Source organism: Carcharodon carcharias, chromosome 8, assembly GCF_017639515.1.
Source record: "Carcharodon carcharias isolate sCarCar2 chromosome 8, sCarCar2.pri, whole genome shotgun sequence".
NCBI classification, from domain to species: domain Eukaryota; kingdom Metazoa; phylum Chordata; class Chondrichthyes; order Lamniformes; family Lamnidae; genus Carcharodon; species Carcharodon carcharias.
Genome location: NC_054474.1, coordinates 150397381 through 150415774, shown reverse-complemented (window position 1 = coordinate 150415774; position 18394 = coordinate 150397381). Strand labels below are relative to the sequence as shown.

Sequence of the window (18394 nt, the reverse complement as noted above, 5' to 3'; positions counted from 1 at the left end):
TTTCAAAAACTGGTAGATGCCTGCTTGGAAGCCTCTGGATAAAATTACAGGATATAAATCGGAGAATAATTTTTCGCATTGAAGCAATGTAACTGTGTTGTTTCTTGAGTCTGTGTTGGAACTATTCTTGATTCTACAAATGAACTGACTTGAGTATGGGGCACAGTATTAAAATTTACAGACAAAACAAAAATAGGAGGGTGGTTAACTGTAAAGTGATTTCAGGAGATCATCAACAGATTAGTAAATGGAGGAGATGAATCCCCGATGAAGTTTAATATTGAGACAATATCAGAGTACAATATGTAGAAGATATACAATGGTACCACTTTAAAAAGAGTAGAGAAGCAGAGAAACCTAGGGCAGAATTTTACCTTTTGGTTTGTGGGTGCCCACCCGTGTGTGAAATAAAGCACGTTGACGTCAGACAAGCCTCTCGCCGTCAATGTGCACTCCTGTGATATTTCGCTAGGCGGGCGTGCGATGAAGACAGAGGCACGCCTGCCATTAATTAAGTGGCCAGTTAAGGCCCTTGAGAGACCAATTGACTCTGGGTTTATGTAGCTCATGCGATTTTTCAGGCTGTCACATGGGCAAAATGGGCAGGCCACAATTTGCATAACTTCATCCACGGGCAGGATGAGAGGATCAGTGGGCTTCACAAAGCGAATAGTGAGTATTTTGAATATCACTTGCTGCTTGCTCTTGTGAACAGGACAGCTTCATTTCAGCGCTGCCTTTAGAGGATTCAGTTCAGGACTCAGTGTTGTCTTCCAGGCTCCTGGAGGATTCACATTGTGTGCACCTTTCCCAGGCATCAAGACAGCTTTCACTTGCCCTGGTAATGGAGATTGTGGTATCCGCTGGAGGCAACTCCTCTGAGAAGCGAGGGCCAGAATTGGGAGGAGGCCAGGTGTCCCTATTCAGCTTCCACGGGAGTGACCTGCGGGAGGGGAGGCGCAGGCACAAGGGGCGCAAGGCCAACAGGAAGGCCAAGGTGGAAGGGGCCGGAGAAGATGCCATTATCCTGCTGCCAGAGTTTACAGGCAGCAACACAGCTACCTCAATATGCCTGAGATACAATCCTGAAGGAGGCTCCGCCTCTCGAGGGAGACAGTGACCTCCATCTGTCAGAGGATCAACCCTGAGGTCAGCTCTGACAGTGTGAATGGACGCCCCATGCCAGTGGCTCCGAAGGTCACAGTGGCCCTGAACTCCTATGCCTCTGGATCTTTCCAGGGCTCGGTGGGGGATCTGTGTGGAGTCTCCCAATCAGCTGACAACAGTTGCATCAAACTGGTGATAGAAGCTCTGTTCAGGCTTGCATTGATTTTCATTCATTACTGCATAGACAAGGTCAGCCAGGCAGAGTGAGCCAGAAGTTTTGCAGCGATTGCTGGGTTCCCCTGTATCCAGGGTGCCATCGACTGCACACGTGACCATCAAGGCGCCAGCGGGTGAGCCGGGATCCTCCTCCATCAGGAAGGGATTCCACCCCATGAACGTGCAGATCGTGTGAGACCATAAGATGCAGATTCTGCAAGTCTGTGCAAGGTACCCTGGCAGCTCCCATGACGCTTACATCCTGAGGCACTCCCAGGTGCCGAGGTTCTTCAGTGCTCCAGCCCGACTGGATGGATGGCTGCTGGGTGACGAGGGCTATCCACTCAAAAGGTGGCTCATGATGCCTTTCCGCCATCCAAGAACGGAGGCCGAGCAGTGGTACAACAGGAGCCACAAGGGCGGTGGTAGGGAGAACTATCGGTCTTCTCAAGATATGCTTCTGATGCCTGGACCGTTCAATACCCCAGTGACCTTGGCATCTGATGAGGTTACAGCGACTGGGGAGATGCCAGCCATGGCATTGGCCACTCCCTTCCAGACGCGGTCAGTACGGGCCAGAGAACACCTGCCAAGGTCATGGAGGAGGCATTGTGCTCGGACATGAGATTCAACGCAGTGCTTATATCCCGCATGGACTCCCCCACAATGGACACCATGGCACACATTCCTTCGTGTATCTCTGCGAGATCCTCCACGACTCCAGAGGCCCATCATCAGCCATAGACTGAGCATTGTCCTGGTCCCCAGCAGTCCTCTGACTGTTGGCGCCCTGGGCACTCTCTGCCTCCGCCTGCACCTCAAGTGAGTGTGAAGTTCCCTTACCAATGTGTACCGAGATACTATATGCCAATCTTATGTCCAGCGAGGTGCTGGTGTCTGCATTGATGCCTGCTTGTCAGAGAGGGTGTGACGCTATTGCGTGTTTAGCGTGTTGGTCCTCGGGTCAAGGGTGGGCCTTCAGGCTCCTCACAACAAGGAGCTGCTGGTGAGCCTAAAAGGGAGAAGGAGGACATGTCATCATTAGTTTAAGCCATTAGGCTTGTCATTGTGCATGCCTAGCACCCTGATGAGATAGAGATCCCATCGTCTTTCCATTATCAATGGGCATTCCAGGTTCAAGGTTCACATCAATATACAGACTACGCTGCAATGGTTGCAAAAAACTGCATTCTCACCTCAGTGCACTGCACTCTTACCTTCCCCGGGCACCCAAACCTTACTGCAGCCGCTTGAACGAGGTGCATGGCGCCTCTCCAGCTCCAGCGCCTTTCAGCTTATATCTACTGAGGATGAGGAGGTGTGGAGGTCCCCTGCCAGTCTATGACCTCTGCATTGTTATGGGATTTTTTTTTTCCCTGGAAGGATAGAGGAGCATTGATTAGTGTCCCCTATACCTGCAGCATCATTGCAGCCTGGCCAATGCCACCTGAGGAACACCTCGCAGGGCTTAGCACATGTGACCCTGGAGCTGAAAGGCACTCAGTCCAAGTAGCCAGAGCTCACCCCCTTTGCCGGATCCTGCTTCATTGACATTTGCCACTCACACCGTAGCACCTCTGAGGTCCACGGGGGGATGGGCAGCTCTTACCTGTTCTGCAAAGTGGCCTATGCCAACACAATACTCACCCTTCCCAATCGCAGGAGATCATTAAAGCGCTTCCAGCACTGGACCCATGTGCGCCTCATCACGTTGTGGCTTCTGACCTTGGATGCCAGTCCCTCCCAGGCCTTTCTCATGAGTTGGGGGGGCCTCCTCCTGTCTCTCGGGACGTGTTTCTCTCCTAGCTGCCACCTCCTCCAGGAGGGCAGCGAGGCACTCATCCGAAAAATGCGGGGCCAACTGCCCCGCCAATCTGCCCTTCCACCTGCTGTGTCCACCCGCTGCAGCATCTATGCGCATGACTTCCGCGTCCTTCAGTGGCAGCCTTCCAGGGGCTGCCGAGGCCGCATTTGAATCAGCCACCGGGTCGCCATTGGACCTGGCAGACATTAGGCCCCTGCCCCTTCATGATTATTCAAAGGCCGAGTCTCAGGCTGGGCAGGCCTTAATTGGCTTGCCCGCGTAAAATTGCTGTGTGCTGCCAATCGCGGTGTGGGTCCTTCAGCTTCCTGACCACTTCCGCTGAGCCCACACACCAAGGGTAAAATTCTGCCCCTAGGAATTTGGATGAACACAAAATTCAAACAAGAAAGGACAAGTTGACAAAGTTTATTTAAGAAAAGAAGGATGTTGCATCTTGGGACTTCACAAATCAACATACAGAATAGAATACAAAAGCAGAGGTAATTCTAAATCTGTTCAAATCATTGGTTAGGCTGCAGTTGGAATACCGTGTCCAGTTTTGGGTACCTGACCTTAGTGAGGATATCAAGGCTGTGGAGTGAGTACAGAAAAGATTTACTAAGTGGGTACCAGGGATGAAATAATTTAGTTATAAGCAGGGACTAGGAAAACTGAAATTCGTTTCATTAGAACAGATAAGGTTAAGGTCAATTCTGATAAAAGTTTCAATTAAGTATATTGAGAAGAACTATTTTCACTGGCCAATGAGCTCATAACAAGAGGATATAAAATCACCAAAAAGTGAAGTGAGGTTTTTCTGTGGAGGTTTGTCGGACATGGGATGTCTCTTTCTGAAACAATGACTGAAGCAAAACCCATAACAATAGAAAGGAAAATGGCTAAATATTTGAAAAAAATGTTAAAAATGAATAGGCTACTCGACAAATACATAGCTCTATTCGGAAAACTAGTACAGGTGCAATAGGCTGTGCAGAAAACTAATACAGGTGCAGTCTGTCCTTGTGCTGTAAAATTCTGTGATTCTTGGTGCAAGTCTATTGTCTACAGTATAATTTAACTCTTCTGCAGAATCTTCCAGTATGGCTTTGCCAGGTTCACCTTAATGCAGGTCGCATGTCATGTGCATTCCATGCCAATTCAGACCACCTAAATATCTAACTTGAACAGCATATTACAACGTTCAACATAATTGGTTAGAAGCAAACACTTCAACTGTTGCTCGCCATCTAGTGATAGATTGGTAGTAGAGAATGGAGAAAAATGACATATGCGTGCTGAAAAATGCATGGAACTGGTATTGTTGCTTTTATTGATTGTTAGAAATTCCTTTGTTTTGCTGGACAGCTCCATTGCTTGTTACTAATCAAGCTGCAGTCTCTTCAGCAGTTGCTTGCCTGCTTTTTATCTGTTGCTTCTGGGACTTCCCTTGCTGATTCTTGCCATGTACTACTAATTTTCCTTTCTTTAGCAGCTGCTTTAAACCTTTAATCTACTAATGGTGCATGCTGTGCTCTGCTCCCTCTGTCTGTCCAGGGCTCTGCTAGCTAAGGAGGTTGGCAGCGTTGTGCTCCGTATGAAGCAGGTGGAGGAATTGTGAGTAGGTTTGGCTCTTTCTCACACAATGTGATCTCTGTGCTTCCATTCATTTTCATACTGCATTTTGCTAATGCTTGTGGACGCTGGATGAGTCAGTTAAATATAATTTTACTAGCTTGAAGGAGCTTGCTTGCCTGGATTGAACTGCTAAATGCTGTAAAATGGGCCAACTAGACACTCCAGTTACATTGTATGGGGATGGAGCTTTTCTCATTACCTGATGGGAGGATTGTGAAAGCTGGCATGATTCACCGTTTTAGGTGCACTATTCTGTTTTTAATTCAATTTTTGACATCTGCCATTGCTTTAGGTAGCACATCACAAGCATGCAAATAAAGTTGAAATTCCTGAATTCTGGGGAATGGAACAGAACCCTAAAAAACATATTTGCTGTTCAGATTTATGTGATGGCTGTTTGATTGTTGAGTGCGATCAACTTGGTGAGATGTGATGAAATTGTTGGATATCTGGGTGAATCCAATTTGGTAAGCTTTCAACATACTTGAAGGACTTGAACTACACCTGACAAAGTCCCAAATAAATGTATTGAGTATGTAGTGTATGTTGGTGATTCAGGTGAGAGAATTAATTCCTTTGTATTAAAATCTTGATCTTCTCTCTTGGTAACTGCATTATACTCATTACCAAGTTAGTTGATTTAATAAAGAGTTGAATCACTGTTGAAGATAAAGAATATAAATTCAATCATGCACAGTAAAACAAAAAATAATTGAATGCCCTAACAATTATGTGCTGATAAATCAGTTTTTATTGACCACATCCAGTAACCCTGTTAATCTGACTTATTTTGACCATTTTGAGTTCAATGCCATTTAGCTACCAAATATAAAACTTCAAATGTAATACTTCAGAAAAGCGAACTATTTAGAATGGGCCAGAACTGGGTATGTAAGGTATTCCAGCTCATTTTGTTAGTGGTAATGAATGTACTAAGTTTTTGAAATTGATGTCTATTTTCTGAATGTATTGCTGAAATGTTTCTCCATTCCTTAAAGGGTATGCAATTCACCGGTTTATAGAGTTCAAGGTTGTATGTATGTATGTTGAAATCCACAAAGCATCTACTCAAAATTTGTTATTCTAAAATTTCTATTTTGAATCAGCTTCATTTTTGGGATCCAAGTATTATTAAAGATAGCTTTCAAGCTGTTTAGTGATTACTTAAAATGTTTAGGAGGCACAGTGGACTGAAGTCATAGGGCTGAAGGGTGCAGCTGAGGAGGTAGTGAGGTGAGGCCATGGGAGTTTGTATTGAGGATGGTAATTATAGAAGGTAAATGTTGGTTTTGTAACTATGTACCCCGCCCCTTGTTACACAAGCCTAGTGTTGCTTTAATACATTCAAACCATTGCTGACACTTGCTACTCAATTTTTTCTTTTGTCTTTTAATCATCATTGTCAGATTTAAGGTTTTCTTTTCTGATTTGCTGTCCATCTTCATCAGCAATTCCATATTCTGACAATTAAAGTTTTTTTTAGGTTGTTTAAATAGTTGAGATTGGCAGTTGCTGTAGGGTGACCTGGTTGATTACCTCTCCTTTCAGATACCAGTCAATCCTGGAACTGGGGAAAAAACGTAAGGATATGCTGGAAAAGAGCTGTAAGAAGTTCATGCTTTTCCGTGAGGCCAATGAGCTGCAGCAGTGGATCAATGAGAAGGAAGCAGCATTAACCAGTGAAGAGGTGGGGACTGACCTGGAACAAGTGGAAGGACTGCAGAAAAAGTTTGATGACTTCCAAAAAGTAAGTAAAACTTTTAACTTGAACTATTTTATGCAGTAGAAAAATGGAAAACTTAAATACATAAACCTAGATGTGAATACCGTGGCTTTTTCACTTTTGGTTGCTTGATATATTGGGTTTATGGTTAGAAGGTCAGTGCCCACCCTTGCCACTTTTTTTTTTCCAGTCCACTATTCATAACAAACTATAGTTATAGTAGTTTATAATAATAAAAACTGAAAGCACTGGAAAAGCCCAGCGGGTCTGGCAGCATCTGTGGAGAGAGAAACAGTTAAAGTTTATAGTTCAATGACTCTCCTTTGGAACTTCTGATAAAGGTACCCTTACCCCTCCCTGATGTGTCACAGTGTCTGCAGCTCGACCTCCAGTTCAGTGACTCTGAGCTGAAGTTCCTTGAGCTGCAAGCACTTACTGCAGACTGTTTGCCCTGGATCACACAGGCGTCCAGGGGCTCCCACACACCGCAGCCGTGATACATCACCTGTCCTACCATCCTTGATGTGTCTTTATTAACTGCAATTATTTTATTCAATTCTTTATTTTCCTTTTTTATATATTTTTATTAACATTACCCTCAGTTTGTATACTATTTTAAACCTTAGGAATAGAATAGATCTTAACCACTTACCAATACACACCAAACAGCCAGCTTCTACCCCTGTAGCAGAGCAAGAACCAATTCCTACAAGCTGAAAAAATTAAGAAAAGGCAAAAGCAAGCTCCCTTAATCACCCAACTCCAGCACTCTGTTCAAAGTTGTACTCCATGCTAAGTTATACTGAAATGTCTGTTTATATATCCTTCTGAAACTAAGGAGTTAGCTGACTCCAGTTACAAAAAACTAGTTTAAACTGCTATCCTTAATTAGCTAACTTGAGCTGCTCTACCAATTACCAATTCTTTTATCTGTGAGCCAAGACAGTGAGTCTCAGCAGGCCACTTAGCTGTGGTAGGGTATCACAGCCAAACCTGATGCAGTTCTTGCCTGGCATCAAGATGTTCATCCTCCCAGCCAGGTTTTTTTTAAATTATTCATTCATGAGATGTGGGAATCACTGGCTAGGCCAGCATTTATTGCCCATCTCTAATTGCCCTTGAGAAGGTGGTGCCAAACAAGTGGGCTGCTTTTTCCTGGATGGCGTTGGGCTTCTTGAGTGTTGTTGGAGCTGCACCCATCCAGGCAAGTGGAGAGTATTCCATCACACTCCTGACTTGTGCCTTGTAGATGGTGGACAGGCTTTGGGGAGTCAGGAGGTGAGTTACTCATCATAGGATCCCTAGTCTCTGAACTGCTCTTGTTGCCACAGTATTTACATGGTTGGTCCAGTTCAGACTATGGGATTCAGCAATAGTAATGCCATTGAATGCCAAGGCGCGATGATTAGATTCTGTCTTGTTGGAGATGGCCATTGCCTGGCACTTGTGTGGCACAAGTGTTACTTGCCACTTGCCAGCTCAAGCCTGGATATTGTCCAGGCTTGTTGCTTTTGGACAGTTACTAGATATTGATGGAGAGCAGGGACCCTGACAGACTCCCTAATCCTATCACCCCACCATCTGCTAACTTGGCACATATTAGAGATTTACTTGGGATCTGCCTGGTCTGTCGGATTCAACTACCTATTAGATTAGCCACCTGATTACTGGGTATGACCTAAGAAAATGGATTAAGTGGAAGATTAGTTGTGCAATTGTAAATTTAAAGTTCTGCACTGAGTTTCAGCTCTCTATAAAATGAGAGTCTACCATCTTAAGTAATTTCCATCTTTTCACTCTGGTGGAATTGCTTAAAATATCTAGTTGTATTTCTGGGAAGTAGTTTTGGCTTCAGCAAGCTTTTCTTCCTACGCTCATGAACATACCAAACAGGATGGCCCACCTATTTGCCTTACCAAATAGAGCTGATAGCTTTATAATTGTTGGGGGCTATAATGCTTAGTTAAATAGCTCTTGGTCGTTGCATGTCTGGAAAATAAAATTGCAGAGTTCCTTTTTAGAAATCTAATTTGTGTAATTATATTTCAGTTGCCATCAAGTATGTGCCAGCTTTTTGCTGGAGTTAATCTTGATGTCCTGCTTTCTCCCCATAACTTTGCCTTAAATGTTTATCCATTTTACCCTTAAAAAGTGCAGTTATTTCTGCATCATCTACTCCTTGTAGTAAAGTTGTATTCAAGACACATGAAAAGGTTACTTAAGTCAAAAAAAAATGCTAATCCAAGTAACTTTTTTTATTTTAAGGACCTGAAAGCCAATGAGTCTCGCTTACGAGATATTAATAAGGTGGCGAATGAACTGGAGTCAGAGGGTTTGATGGCTGAAGAAGTTCAAGTTGCTCAGGTGCGGCATCATTTCATCTGTTTTTCAACTCCCTCTTTATTTCAAAATGAATTTAATGTTCATTGTGAAACTAGCATTTTTTTTTTAATTCTCTCCCTAAATTCCATAAAGGAATAAGCAGAGTAAAGGGGATCTGTGTGTTAAATGCAGCTGCATTATTGTTACCTTCTTGGTGGAAAATAAAGCTAAATTTCAAAGGTTTGTGCTCCTTGAACTGAAAATTGTACAGGCTGCACACTGGTTGTAAGGAACTCCCAAGTCATTGTTCCAAAATAACGCTATTTGTGTGATGTTCTGTTCTAGTACTGATTTCAGATCCTCACCAGTTAACTTTTTCCAGCTCCATGTATAATCTTATTTTGCTTCCTGTGGTTTCACCATTTAAAAATCCACTTTGTTCTGCCTTCTAGCCATCTGGATCAATGTGTAATTTAGTGTAAGAATGGGAATTAAGTGGGTTATTTTAAATTTTGTACAAAGTATCTATTTTGAGGTGGAATTCACATTTTTTTTGCTATCTGTTGTCAGTCCTGGAATAACTGAGTTAAACAGATGAGAAACTTCAAGCCTGGCAGGCTTTTAAGGTTGTGTTTTAGACCAGTTGCTGGTCTCCGTCAGTTTCTGCCAATCACCAGTAGATTTAGTCTCTTTTGTAGCAATTATATTTTATTCCTAAACATTTTTTTCTTTGTTCCTTTTCCTTATTTCAGGAACAGCCTCTCACGGGATCTGCCCCAGGAGCTGCCAAAGTAAGAGTACTGATATTGAATGAATTATATCAAATAAATGAAGGTGAAACATAAACAGCATTGTGCATAGCAGGTATCTTAGATCAAAATGGCACCAATGTCTCTTGTAGCCTACAGACTGATGTAAGTAAGAGCCTGTATTGTATAACGTGATACTAGACTTCATCTGTGCTTTACAACCTACTACTGGATTTTGCTGTTGTTCTCTACACCTTTTACTTTGGCATGTTTAAACTTTCCTCCAAAGGAAATTTCGGTTTTGAAGATAGGAATTACTGTTGGTGTGATTCTCATGAGTAGTTTTACATGTTTGGACCATATTCTTTTCTGTGCTATTCTAGCGTGGGCATGAACTTGTTTTAAAATAAGCACTGCATTTAAAATAGCCCAGGGAGCAATTTGGTAGAAACATTTTAAGCATTTTAAAGACAGCTTATTTAAATCCATGTTGGATCTGTATTGTGTTCATCCCATGTGGCCTATGTTCTGCTGGTATTGTGGCTGAATTAATTTGTAAGCATCCAGTTTCTCAAATTTTAGTCACTTTTTATGTACGTTCTTTCCACAGGATGAATCCGACTCTAAAACTGTGTCACCTTGGAAGGTATGAGTTTCTTTTTCGAGAATCCTATGCTATTTTACTTAAAAGTCAGCTGATCTGTACCATGCCTCCATCGTTTTCCACAAGCCCTCATCAGTTATAATTCTAGATGACATTCATTTTTAATTTTTGTCTTTTTCAACATCGTTTGCACCCCTCTGCCCAAAGTCACAGGAAGGCATAGATTTAATTTGTAGTCATCAAAGCCACTGGTTTACAGTTACTGAATAAATCAAATGACTGTGTTTGTTTGGTTTTGTTACTTTAAAATTGATCTAATCGTGATCAAATTCCGTCATTTCATCCACATTTCCTTGAAAGCTGTAAATCAGTAAGGTTGCTTATGGCTTACAGTTGAGGGTTGGTGTCAGTATGGTCTTCACTGCAGATCTTTGTCAGTCAGCTCATTCCTTTAGTCCACATTAATGCCAGACTAAGTCAAAGTGAGGACGCTTCAGTTTGCAACTGGACCTCATTTTCTCTTCAGTTATGCCTCCTCACTAATTTCATGTTATTAGGTTTGGACATGTTGCAAGACTTTATTTAAAGGCAATGGGGGGAGGGCAGTGGGTGAACATCTGCATGGAGTTCTCCTGTTCATCCACTGTAACTTGGGCAGAAGAGCTGCAGGGACCAGCAAAAAAATCCCTGCAGAGATTCACCTTACAGTTAATCTGTAATGATACAGGCAGACCTGAGGCGTACCGACTTACTGACAGTTGTGGTGCTTGTTTACATCAGCATTCGATACAAACCTTTGATGCAGAATTGTTACCAAGAGAACAGAAACAGGAATTTTACCTAAATGATACATAGCACAACACGCCCTCTTAAAAGCAGCTAAAATGTTTAGCCTGATTCAGAGTTCTGTAATCTTGCAGCCATGATCACTAACTGCTGCTTAATGTACTTTTTGAAAAGTGCCTTTTCTAACCAATCATTTTATTTCTTCCACATTGCTCTTGTGACAAGATCCTATTCACAAAAGTACAGAATCCAATTTTAATATATATCCTTTTGGCCCATAACACTACGTCTTTCAATTTGGACTGATAATATGTGAGCTGCTCTACAATTTTGAAAAACATCTCTTTTAAAAGCTACCACATGGGGTCGTTGTGACAAATAACTCAGAAGCTAGATAATGCATTGAAGGAGAAAGGAAGAAAAGAATATGCTGAAAGGGTAAGATGAAAAGGAATGGGAGGAGGATTGTGGAGCATGGACCAGTTGGGCCTAATAGCCCGTTTCTGTGCTGTACATTATATGAAATTGTGAACTCTTCTCAGCCACCAGCCCAGAATTATTTTGCTAATCCTGCCTTCTTTAAACTAAGAGTCAAAAGAAGTTATTGAAGCTGCTTGATAATATTTGGAAAGTAATAGTCTTTTCTAATTTACTCATATTCGAGATGCAGCAATTGTCTTTCCGCTACTGGGTTAGGAATGGAAAAAAAATTAGACCGGGTTCCTGTTCCAGGTCACTACCTAGGGCCCTTCTCTGGAAAGTGCACATGTGGATATCTGGTGAAGGGTGGGATTGCAATGCCCTCAACAGTCACTACTGAAGCTAACACGTGAATAGTTTGAGCTGGTTTTTGTGGAACTATATCCCAGCATAAGTGAACACCATATGGAGAAGAAGGAAGAAGTTCAGGAGCTCTGAGTATGAGTAAGCACTGCACAAGTGGGGCTGGCAATTTAAATTTAAGCGTGCTTAATTGTGATTTTTTTTATCTCCAAGCCAAATCTGAGAAATACAGTCGAAAAACTGACTAACTTATTAATGTGACATTTGTGCACAAAATATTAACATTCTTTTATTTGTGGAGGAGCTCACATGCTTCATTCTTTTCATCAAATCATTAAACTTATCTGTATACCTTTTAATCTGGTGTTTGTTGATTCACCATTCATTCTTTTCTGTGGTCTCTGAATGCTTTCCTAACTTCAGTATGGACATATTAATGGCGTGGGATGTGACCTGCATTTCACATTCTACACTTAATCACACAGACTGCCAAAGGGGATTCTAAACTCAGTTAATGATTTTCTATTGATGGTGAGCTCTTGCATGCCATGTTCTGTTAGTTCTGAGTGGGCATATTTCTAACTTTAACATTTCTCTTCACTAACTGATGGATCGTGACTGGTTTGGTTTTCCACTGCTGTGATTCATGGTTGCGGTTTAGACTGTGCGGCTGGCAACACATGCGGTGGCTAGCTTTAATGCCATCAAGGTAAGAACTGATGGATCCACTCCTTTCTGTCATTGCCTCTTTCACCTGTGTCTCACAAGCAGTGATAAGCTCCTCACTGTTTTGTGGCTGTGTTTCGCTCATTTGCTACAGTGCACTGTCATTGTACTATTATTATGGTTATTTTCACCCATGGCCCAACTACAGTACAATCTGCCCGTTCCTCGCACTTCATGCTTCTGTGTTGCAAGATAAACCTTTTGCATTTATAAAAGCTTATGAGTATATGCCAATGGCAACTGAGCTAACTGAATAATTGTGAAAGCACGTCTTAGCATCATAAGTTAACCCTCTCTATACTGAATGTGCTTTTTGTATGTATGTGTATTTATTTGAAATATTTATCTTGTAACGTATGCAGAAACTACAATATATATTCACAGTAAAGTCTTTGACTACAGAAGTGTAAAGTAAAATTTGTGACCTTTGACTGTTTGTGACAATAGACCACCATTGTAATCATCAGCCTTGCTAACTCAGGGTAGTTTCAATAAAGAAAAAGATGAGAAGAAGGAGAAAAAGGACAAGAGTGACACAAGTGTGAGGACAATGACAAAGATGAGGAGTTAATTAAGGAAGCTGTGGACACGGATGACGTGAAACGGAAGAGGAATGATGGGGAATGATGTGACTTGGAAAATGGCAAAAAAGCAGCAAGTTGGACGATGCCAATAGTGTAGAAGAAAGGGAGTATGGTTGGGAAGAAGAAAATGGAAGAGGAAGACGGCAACAAATGTAATGGAAATATTAAATGATTGTCAAAGAGGAGGAGGATAGCACTAAGGGTAATATAAATGAGAAAGATTACACAGGTAAGGACAGCAGCATAGGGGGTCACTGTGAGGATAGTGGACTCAAAGACAGCAACAGAGCTCAGCATGATGAAGACTAAGAGAGCTGGCCCCTTTACCTGATCAGATGAGCTAATATGCTGAACAAATGGTGCCAAGTCTTACTAAAAGTGAGCATTGGACCGTATACCTCTTTGTCACTAACTGGAATGAGAAATTTTAAGTAAAGTTGGGAGGATTCTGGGTCTTGTTAGCTACTTTGCTGTTATGTTCCGCAATACTCCTTGCAGTTATGATGGATTTTTGAAACTTGCACATTCATATCACAAACAAGTATAGGCATCTGTTAAAGGTTAATGTGAAGTGGAAGATTTTTTGGACATGAAATTTTAATAAAGAGACCAAACTGAACATCTCCATGTTAAGTGGAGTGAAAGGATTTAAATCTGCAGTGATTCCTGTGTATTGGACAGAGTTGACTATACTTTTCCACTTTTGTTAGGAACTGAATGAGCGCTGGAAGTCACTGCAACAACTGGCTGAGGAACGCAGTCAGGTCTTGGGCAGTGCACATGAAGTGCAGAGATTCCACAGGTAAGCAGCTGTGATATTTTGGAATAGTAAAGATCTATCTGTTGATACTCAAGGTGGGGGTGGGACGCTGGAAAACAGGTTCCTTTGCATTGCCTTTCTTTACTGACTTAACTGCAAAAATGTGTATGTTTAGAAAAATTTTGTAGGATTAACTTGGCTGGGATTCCTATACAGGAAAATGATTGATACTGGTGGCATTCAAAATGTTTATATACCTGTTTGATTTTTTATCGTGTAGAGATGCTGATGAAACAAAGGAATGGATCGAAGAGAAAAATCAAGCTCTCAACACTGATAATTATGGACATGACCTAGCAAGTGTTCAGGCTCTGCAACGCAAACATGAGGGATTTGAACGGGATCTTGCTGCTCTGGGAGATAAAGTGAGCTATGTTTGTAGTCTGTATAAAATATCAACAGCCTGTAATCTTGCTGGAAGTGGTTTGGTTCTGCCATTTCCAAATTAACAGCCTTCAATTTGGCAAAACACATTTCTCCAGGATGCATTTAACTGAGCCACTGATAACTGTGTATATCCCTTGAAGATGTGTGGCTGTTGCAAAAGTAAAAGCTTTCAAAATCAAATGAACTAATTATTACCTCACTTAAAGATCAAATAATCTCTAAATTAGAATCTTTGGTTATTGTTATGATCGATGCAGTTGGTAAAGTGGAGTTATTTAAAAATCCTAGGGGGAAACTTTAGACAACTGTCATAATCAATAATTGAAGTGTTATGTTTGAGATGTGACTCTAAACTCAAGAATCAGACCACTAGTTCTCGAGGCTTTACATTAACTAACTAATTGAAACATTTTATTAATTTACGCAGGTTAAGATATATATATATATATATATATATATATATATACACATGGCTACGAATTACTGCTATCATAACTTTTAACAAATTCCCAAATTAATCTCCAGTGAGGCAACAGGAACCCATAGACTTAACCAAAACACCAGGCAAAGCATTTTCACCTTATGGATTCAAAATGAGGTCCTTTTCACTGTGGAGCCAGTTAGAGACTTACAGCTCCTTTTGACCTTACATTGCCTCTGCCTGCACACCCGAAAACTACTGAAGTTATACCTACCAGCCCCACTGAATGTTAATTGTCATTGTATCAATAACCTCTTTGAGCTTCATCTTTTAACAATGAAACCCCTTTCATAATACCAATTTTATTAGTAATGTAAACATATATAACGGTGTCAAGTTTTCACCCCACTTCTTGAATGCTCTATTCAAAAAATGCAAATGCTTGCTATCTCTCTTACATATCAAAACTAGTACATTTCAAAGCACCCAGACGAGCTGGCTTTAATCCAGTTAAGATATACTCGCAGAGTAAACCTTATTTTAAAAGAAAAATATTTTCCAAAATATTATATACATTAATAGCACTTCATGACAATTATCCATAGACGAAAAGGAATTTTGTGGAATCCAAATTATGCTAGTTGGTGTAGTTTAATTTCAAGGTCAATGGATTTCAAACATTTTTGTGTAGTGGGACCTGCCCTCCCTCTTTTATGCTGCATGTTCCTGGGAACCACCCAACTCCTGAGGGACCATGTCAGGTATCAAAAGAAAAACAGCACAGTCATTACAGAAAATGGAAAAAATAAGTCAACAAATACAGAACTGCAATTCTCATGGCGCTGTGCTAGGGCACAAAATAAAACTTGTTCCAGATGGGCAGAAATCAGATGGAAAACCCCATTGTGTTTAATAGTGGAAAGAAAATAATCGCCCAATCTATTGAGATAATGCCATAGATTGTAGCTTAATAAGAGGGTACTCGAAAAAAGCACAGAATATTAATGGGATACGTTATCCCAACCATTCCTGTGTGAATTCCTAACGACGCTAGTACTAAATTTATCTTTGCTCATTTTAAATTCTGCCCTTAACCCAAAAGAACTTCTTATTTTCTTGGATGCGGAGGAATTTAGTATGAGTTAGTTCATTCAGGAACAGAGAATATAGCCTGATGTATTATGTCAGTCCTAAATGTCCTGCTAATGTATTTGATACTGTGGGGTATGTTGTCTGATTGAGTTTTTATTGTTGAATGTAGGTGAATTCTCTGGGTGAAACTGCAAACCGACTGATTCAGTCTCATCCTGAATCAGTTGAGGATGTGGAAGAAAAATGCACAGAACTGAATCAGGCGTGGGACAGTCTGGGGAAGCGTGCTGACCAGCGTAAAGGAAAATTGAATGATTCTCATGATCTACAGCGTTTCCTAAGTGACTTCAGGTAACACAAGAATACAAGAAATAGGAGCAGGATTAGGCCATTGCTTGACCATTCAGTACGATTGTGGTTGAACTTGGGCTTGGGCACTGTTGTCTTTCTCCATAATGTGTGGGTTAAAGGTTATTTTACTTTGTCACTAGTGGACAAACATCTGGAGTGAACTGGTGTAGTACCCTGCAACAGCAGTAGCCAAATTGCAACATTCTGGGGTTGCGGAAGAGGTCTGGCAACTCGATTGTTTGCCAAGCCAGCCCAAAATTGTGTGACTCTTATCAAATACAACAGTATCCTGGGATTTGGTGAATTACTCTTTTTTTATATCTGATGTTAGACAAGAGATGGAAAACCCAAGTGGTGAATGAGTCGCAATGAAGCCACAAAATGTAACTTTTTATACATATGTAGAGGTGGAATGAGAGGAATGAGAAATTACTGCCCCCCATCACACCCCCATCTTTTGCTTTTTTTGAGCTTTTAAGTTAGATTTCACACACAAGAGCTTGCCTGCTTCTGATGGTGGGGTAAGCCTTTTTTTTTTTGCCTGCATAGATTTAACACGCAGAACAATGTGTGTAGTAACAATAATATGTCTCATGGCCTATGCCTGCTCCTAAGTCCTATAGTGAAATTTACTACATCAATTTTAACATGAATGATACATGAACTACATGTACCATGAGATACATTTTTGTTTTCACTCCCAGTGCAGAGTTTTGCACCCCAAAGACATTATATTAGGAATTCGGGTGCAAGCCTTTTGGATTTTTTTTTTTGTCTGTTCATGGAGGGGCATGTTCTCATATTACTAGTGAGAAAAGCTCTTTTGTTGACATCACTGAAAACGGAAACCTAGTCTTGGCAGTTGACCCCTTTTCAGAAATTTTACATTTTTGAGGGACTCCGGCCTGAAGATATGGCGAAGTAATGGAGAAAAAAGTGCAAGTGCTGGAAATCTGAAATGAAAATAGAGAATGAAAAAAGAATAAGTGAGTTGACATTTTCATTATAGGAAGAATCACCACACAACCAGTTAATGTGTCTTTTCTAAATGCAGATGGAAATGTACTGTACTTCTAGCATTTTCTATATTGAAAGGGCAATGGAGGTTGAAACTAATGTTCCCCACAGCTCCAGTGGTACAGTTGAAACCCTCCAGTCACTGACCCAAAAGGCAAGCATGGCAATTTGCACCAAAAAGCTACCACTGCTCAGTCTGATTTGTAGATATCCATAGCCCAAGTTCTCAGAAATACTGTATATCAATGTATTATTATCAAAGAACAGTTGCAAATTTTAAAAGAATTGAAGCATGGATACCTTTCCATGGTTCATTTGGATGACTGACAGGCAAAATCATATTCAAGAATTAATCATTAGGGGTTATTTCCCCAGTCTTAGAAACCCCGTGGTGTTGCTGCTGGTATTTAACTGGCTCATACTGTGCAATTACCAGAGCAAATTGCTGCTAAGCTTCCTGCTGTTTGTAAGTAGCTGAATTGCAGTCATTTCTTGTGAGACAAGGACTGGTAAAAAGTAATGCATCTAATCTATTCTTTTATTATTTTCACAGGGACCTTATGTCCTGGATAAATGGAATTCGGGGATTAGTGTCTTCGGACGAACTGGCCAAGGATGTCACTGGAGCCGAGGCCCTATTAGAGAGACACCAGGTAATGAAAAGCTGAAATAGTGTCTTTTTCTGAAGTTGTGGTTTAAGATTATTGGAAATGTTTTTATTCTCATATTCCTAGTAGGGAAATTTGTTCTTAGATCTGCTTCTGCCAGCAGAGCCATGAGTGCTTTAGCTGGTGATATAACATATTGTAGAGTTCCAATTTAAAAATTATGATCTTTACAGCTGCCCAGGTGTATTGTTTACATCAGTGATGTGGCCACCTTTTGAGCTCTTGTCTAAAATAGATATGTTAGAAATGAGAGAGAAACTAGCTGAACTGTTACTGTTTTACTGATATGTCTGAAAACCTCCTTGCCTATCATGCCAAGTTCATAACTGCCAGTGTCATGAGAGACTTTGCTCCAACTTTTGGCTCATTTTTAATGATGGATGAAGGGAAGTTTATCTTTTGCATCCATACATGTGACATTGACCGTTGAGCCTGTGACCCTTTTGGGGGAGAAGTCAGCAAGTGTTGCTTAAATTTCTAGTTCTTTGATCCTTCCTTTTTGTTATTTAAGGGGCAGTGTTCCACTTTATTGCTTCTGTTGGATGCTGGGAGCACATGCACCTTTTTTGTTCATTTTAATGGTTGGAAAATCACTGGCT

The 18394-nt window shown here is 41.1% G+C and overlaps 1 protein-coding gene across 7 annotated transcripts in view; it reads left to right on the top strand.

Moving 5' to 3' along the window:
* sptan1 (spectrin alpha, non-erythrocytic 1) overlaps positions 1–18394 on the top strand; it is a 114945-nt gene that overhangs the window by 48538 nt on the left and 48013 nt on the right. For 6 of the 7 annotated variants that reach the window (XM_041193014.1, XM_041193015.1, XM_041193018.1 and 3 more), the window contains 9 exons: positions 6311–6509; positions 8751–8849; positions 9560–9598; positions 10167–10202; positions 12391–12438; positions 13750–13841; positions 14080–14224; positions 15929–16110; positions 17681–17780. In XM_041193014.1, coding sequence (XP_041048948.1) covers positions 6311–6509; positions 8751–8849; positions 9560–9598; positions 10167–10202; positions 12391–12438; positions 13750–13841; positions 14080–14224; positions 15929–16110; positions 17681–17780 — 940 coding nt within the window. The remainder of the gene's footprint in view (positions 1–6310; positions 6510–8750; positions 8850–9559; positions 9599–10166; positions 10203–12390; positions 12439–13749; positions 13842–14079; positions 14225–15928; positions 16111–17680; positions 17781–18394) is intronic. The other variant, XM_041193016.1, reaches the window with a different exon arrangement.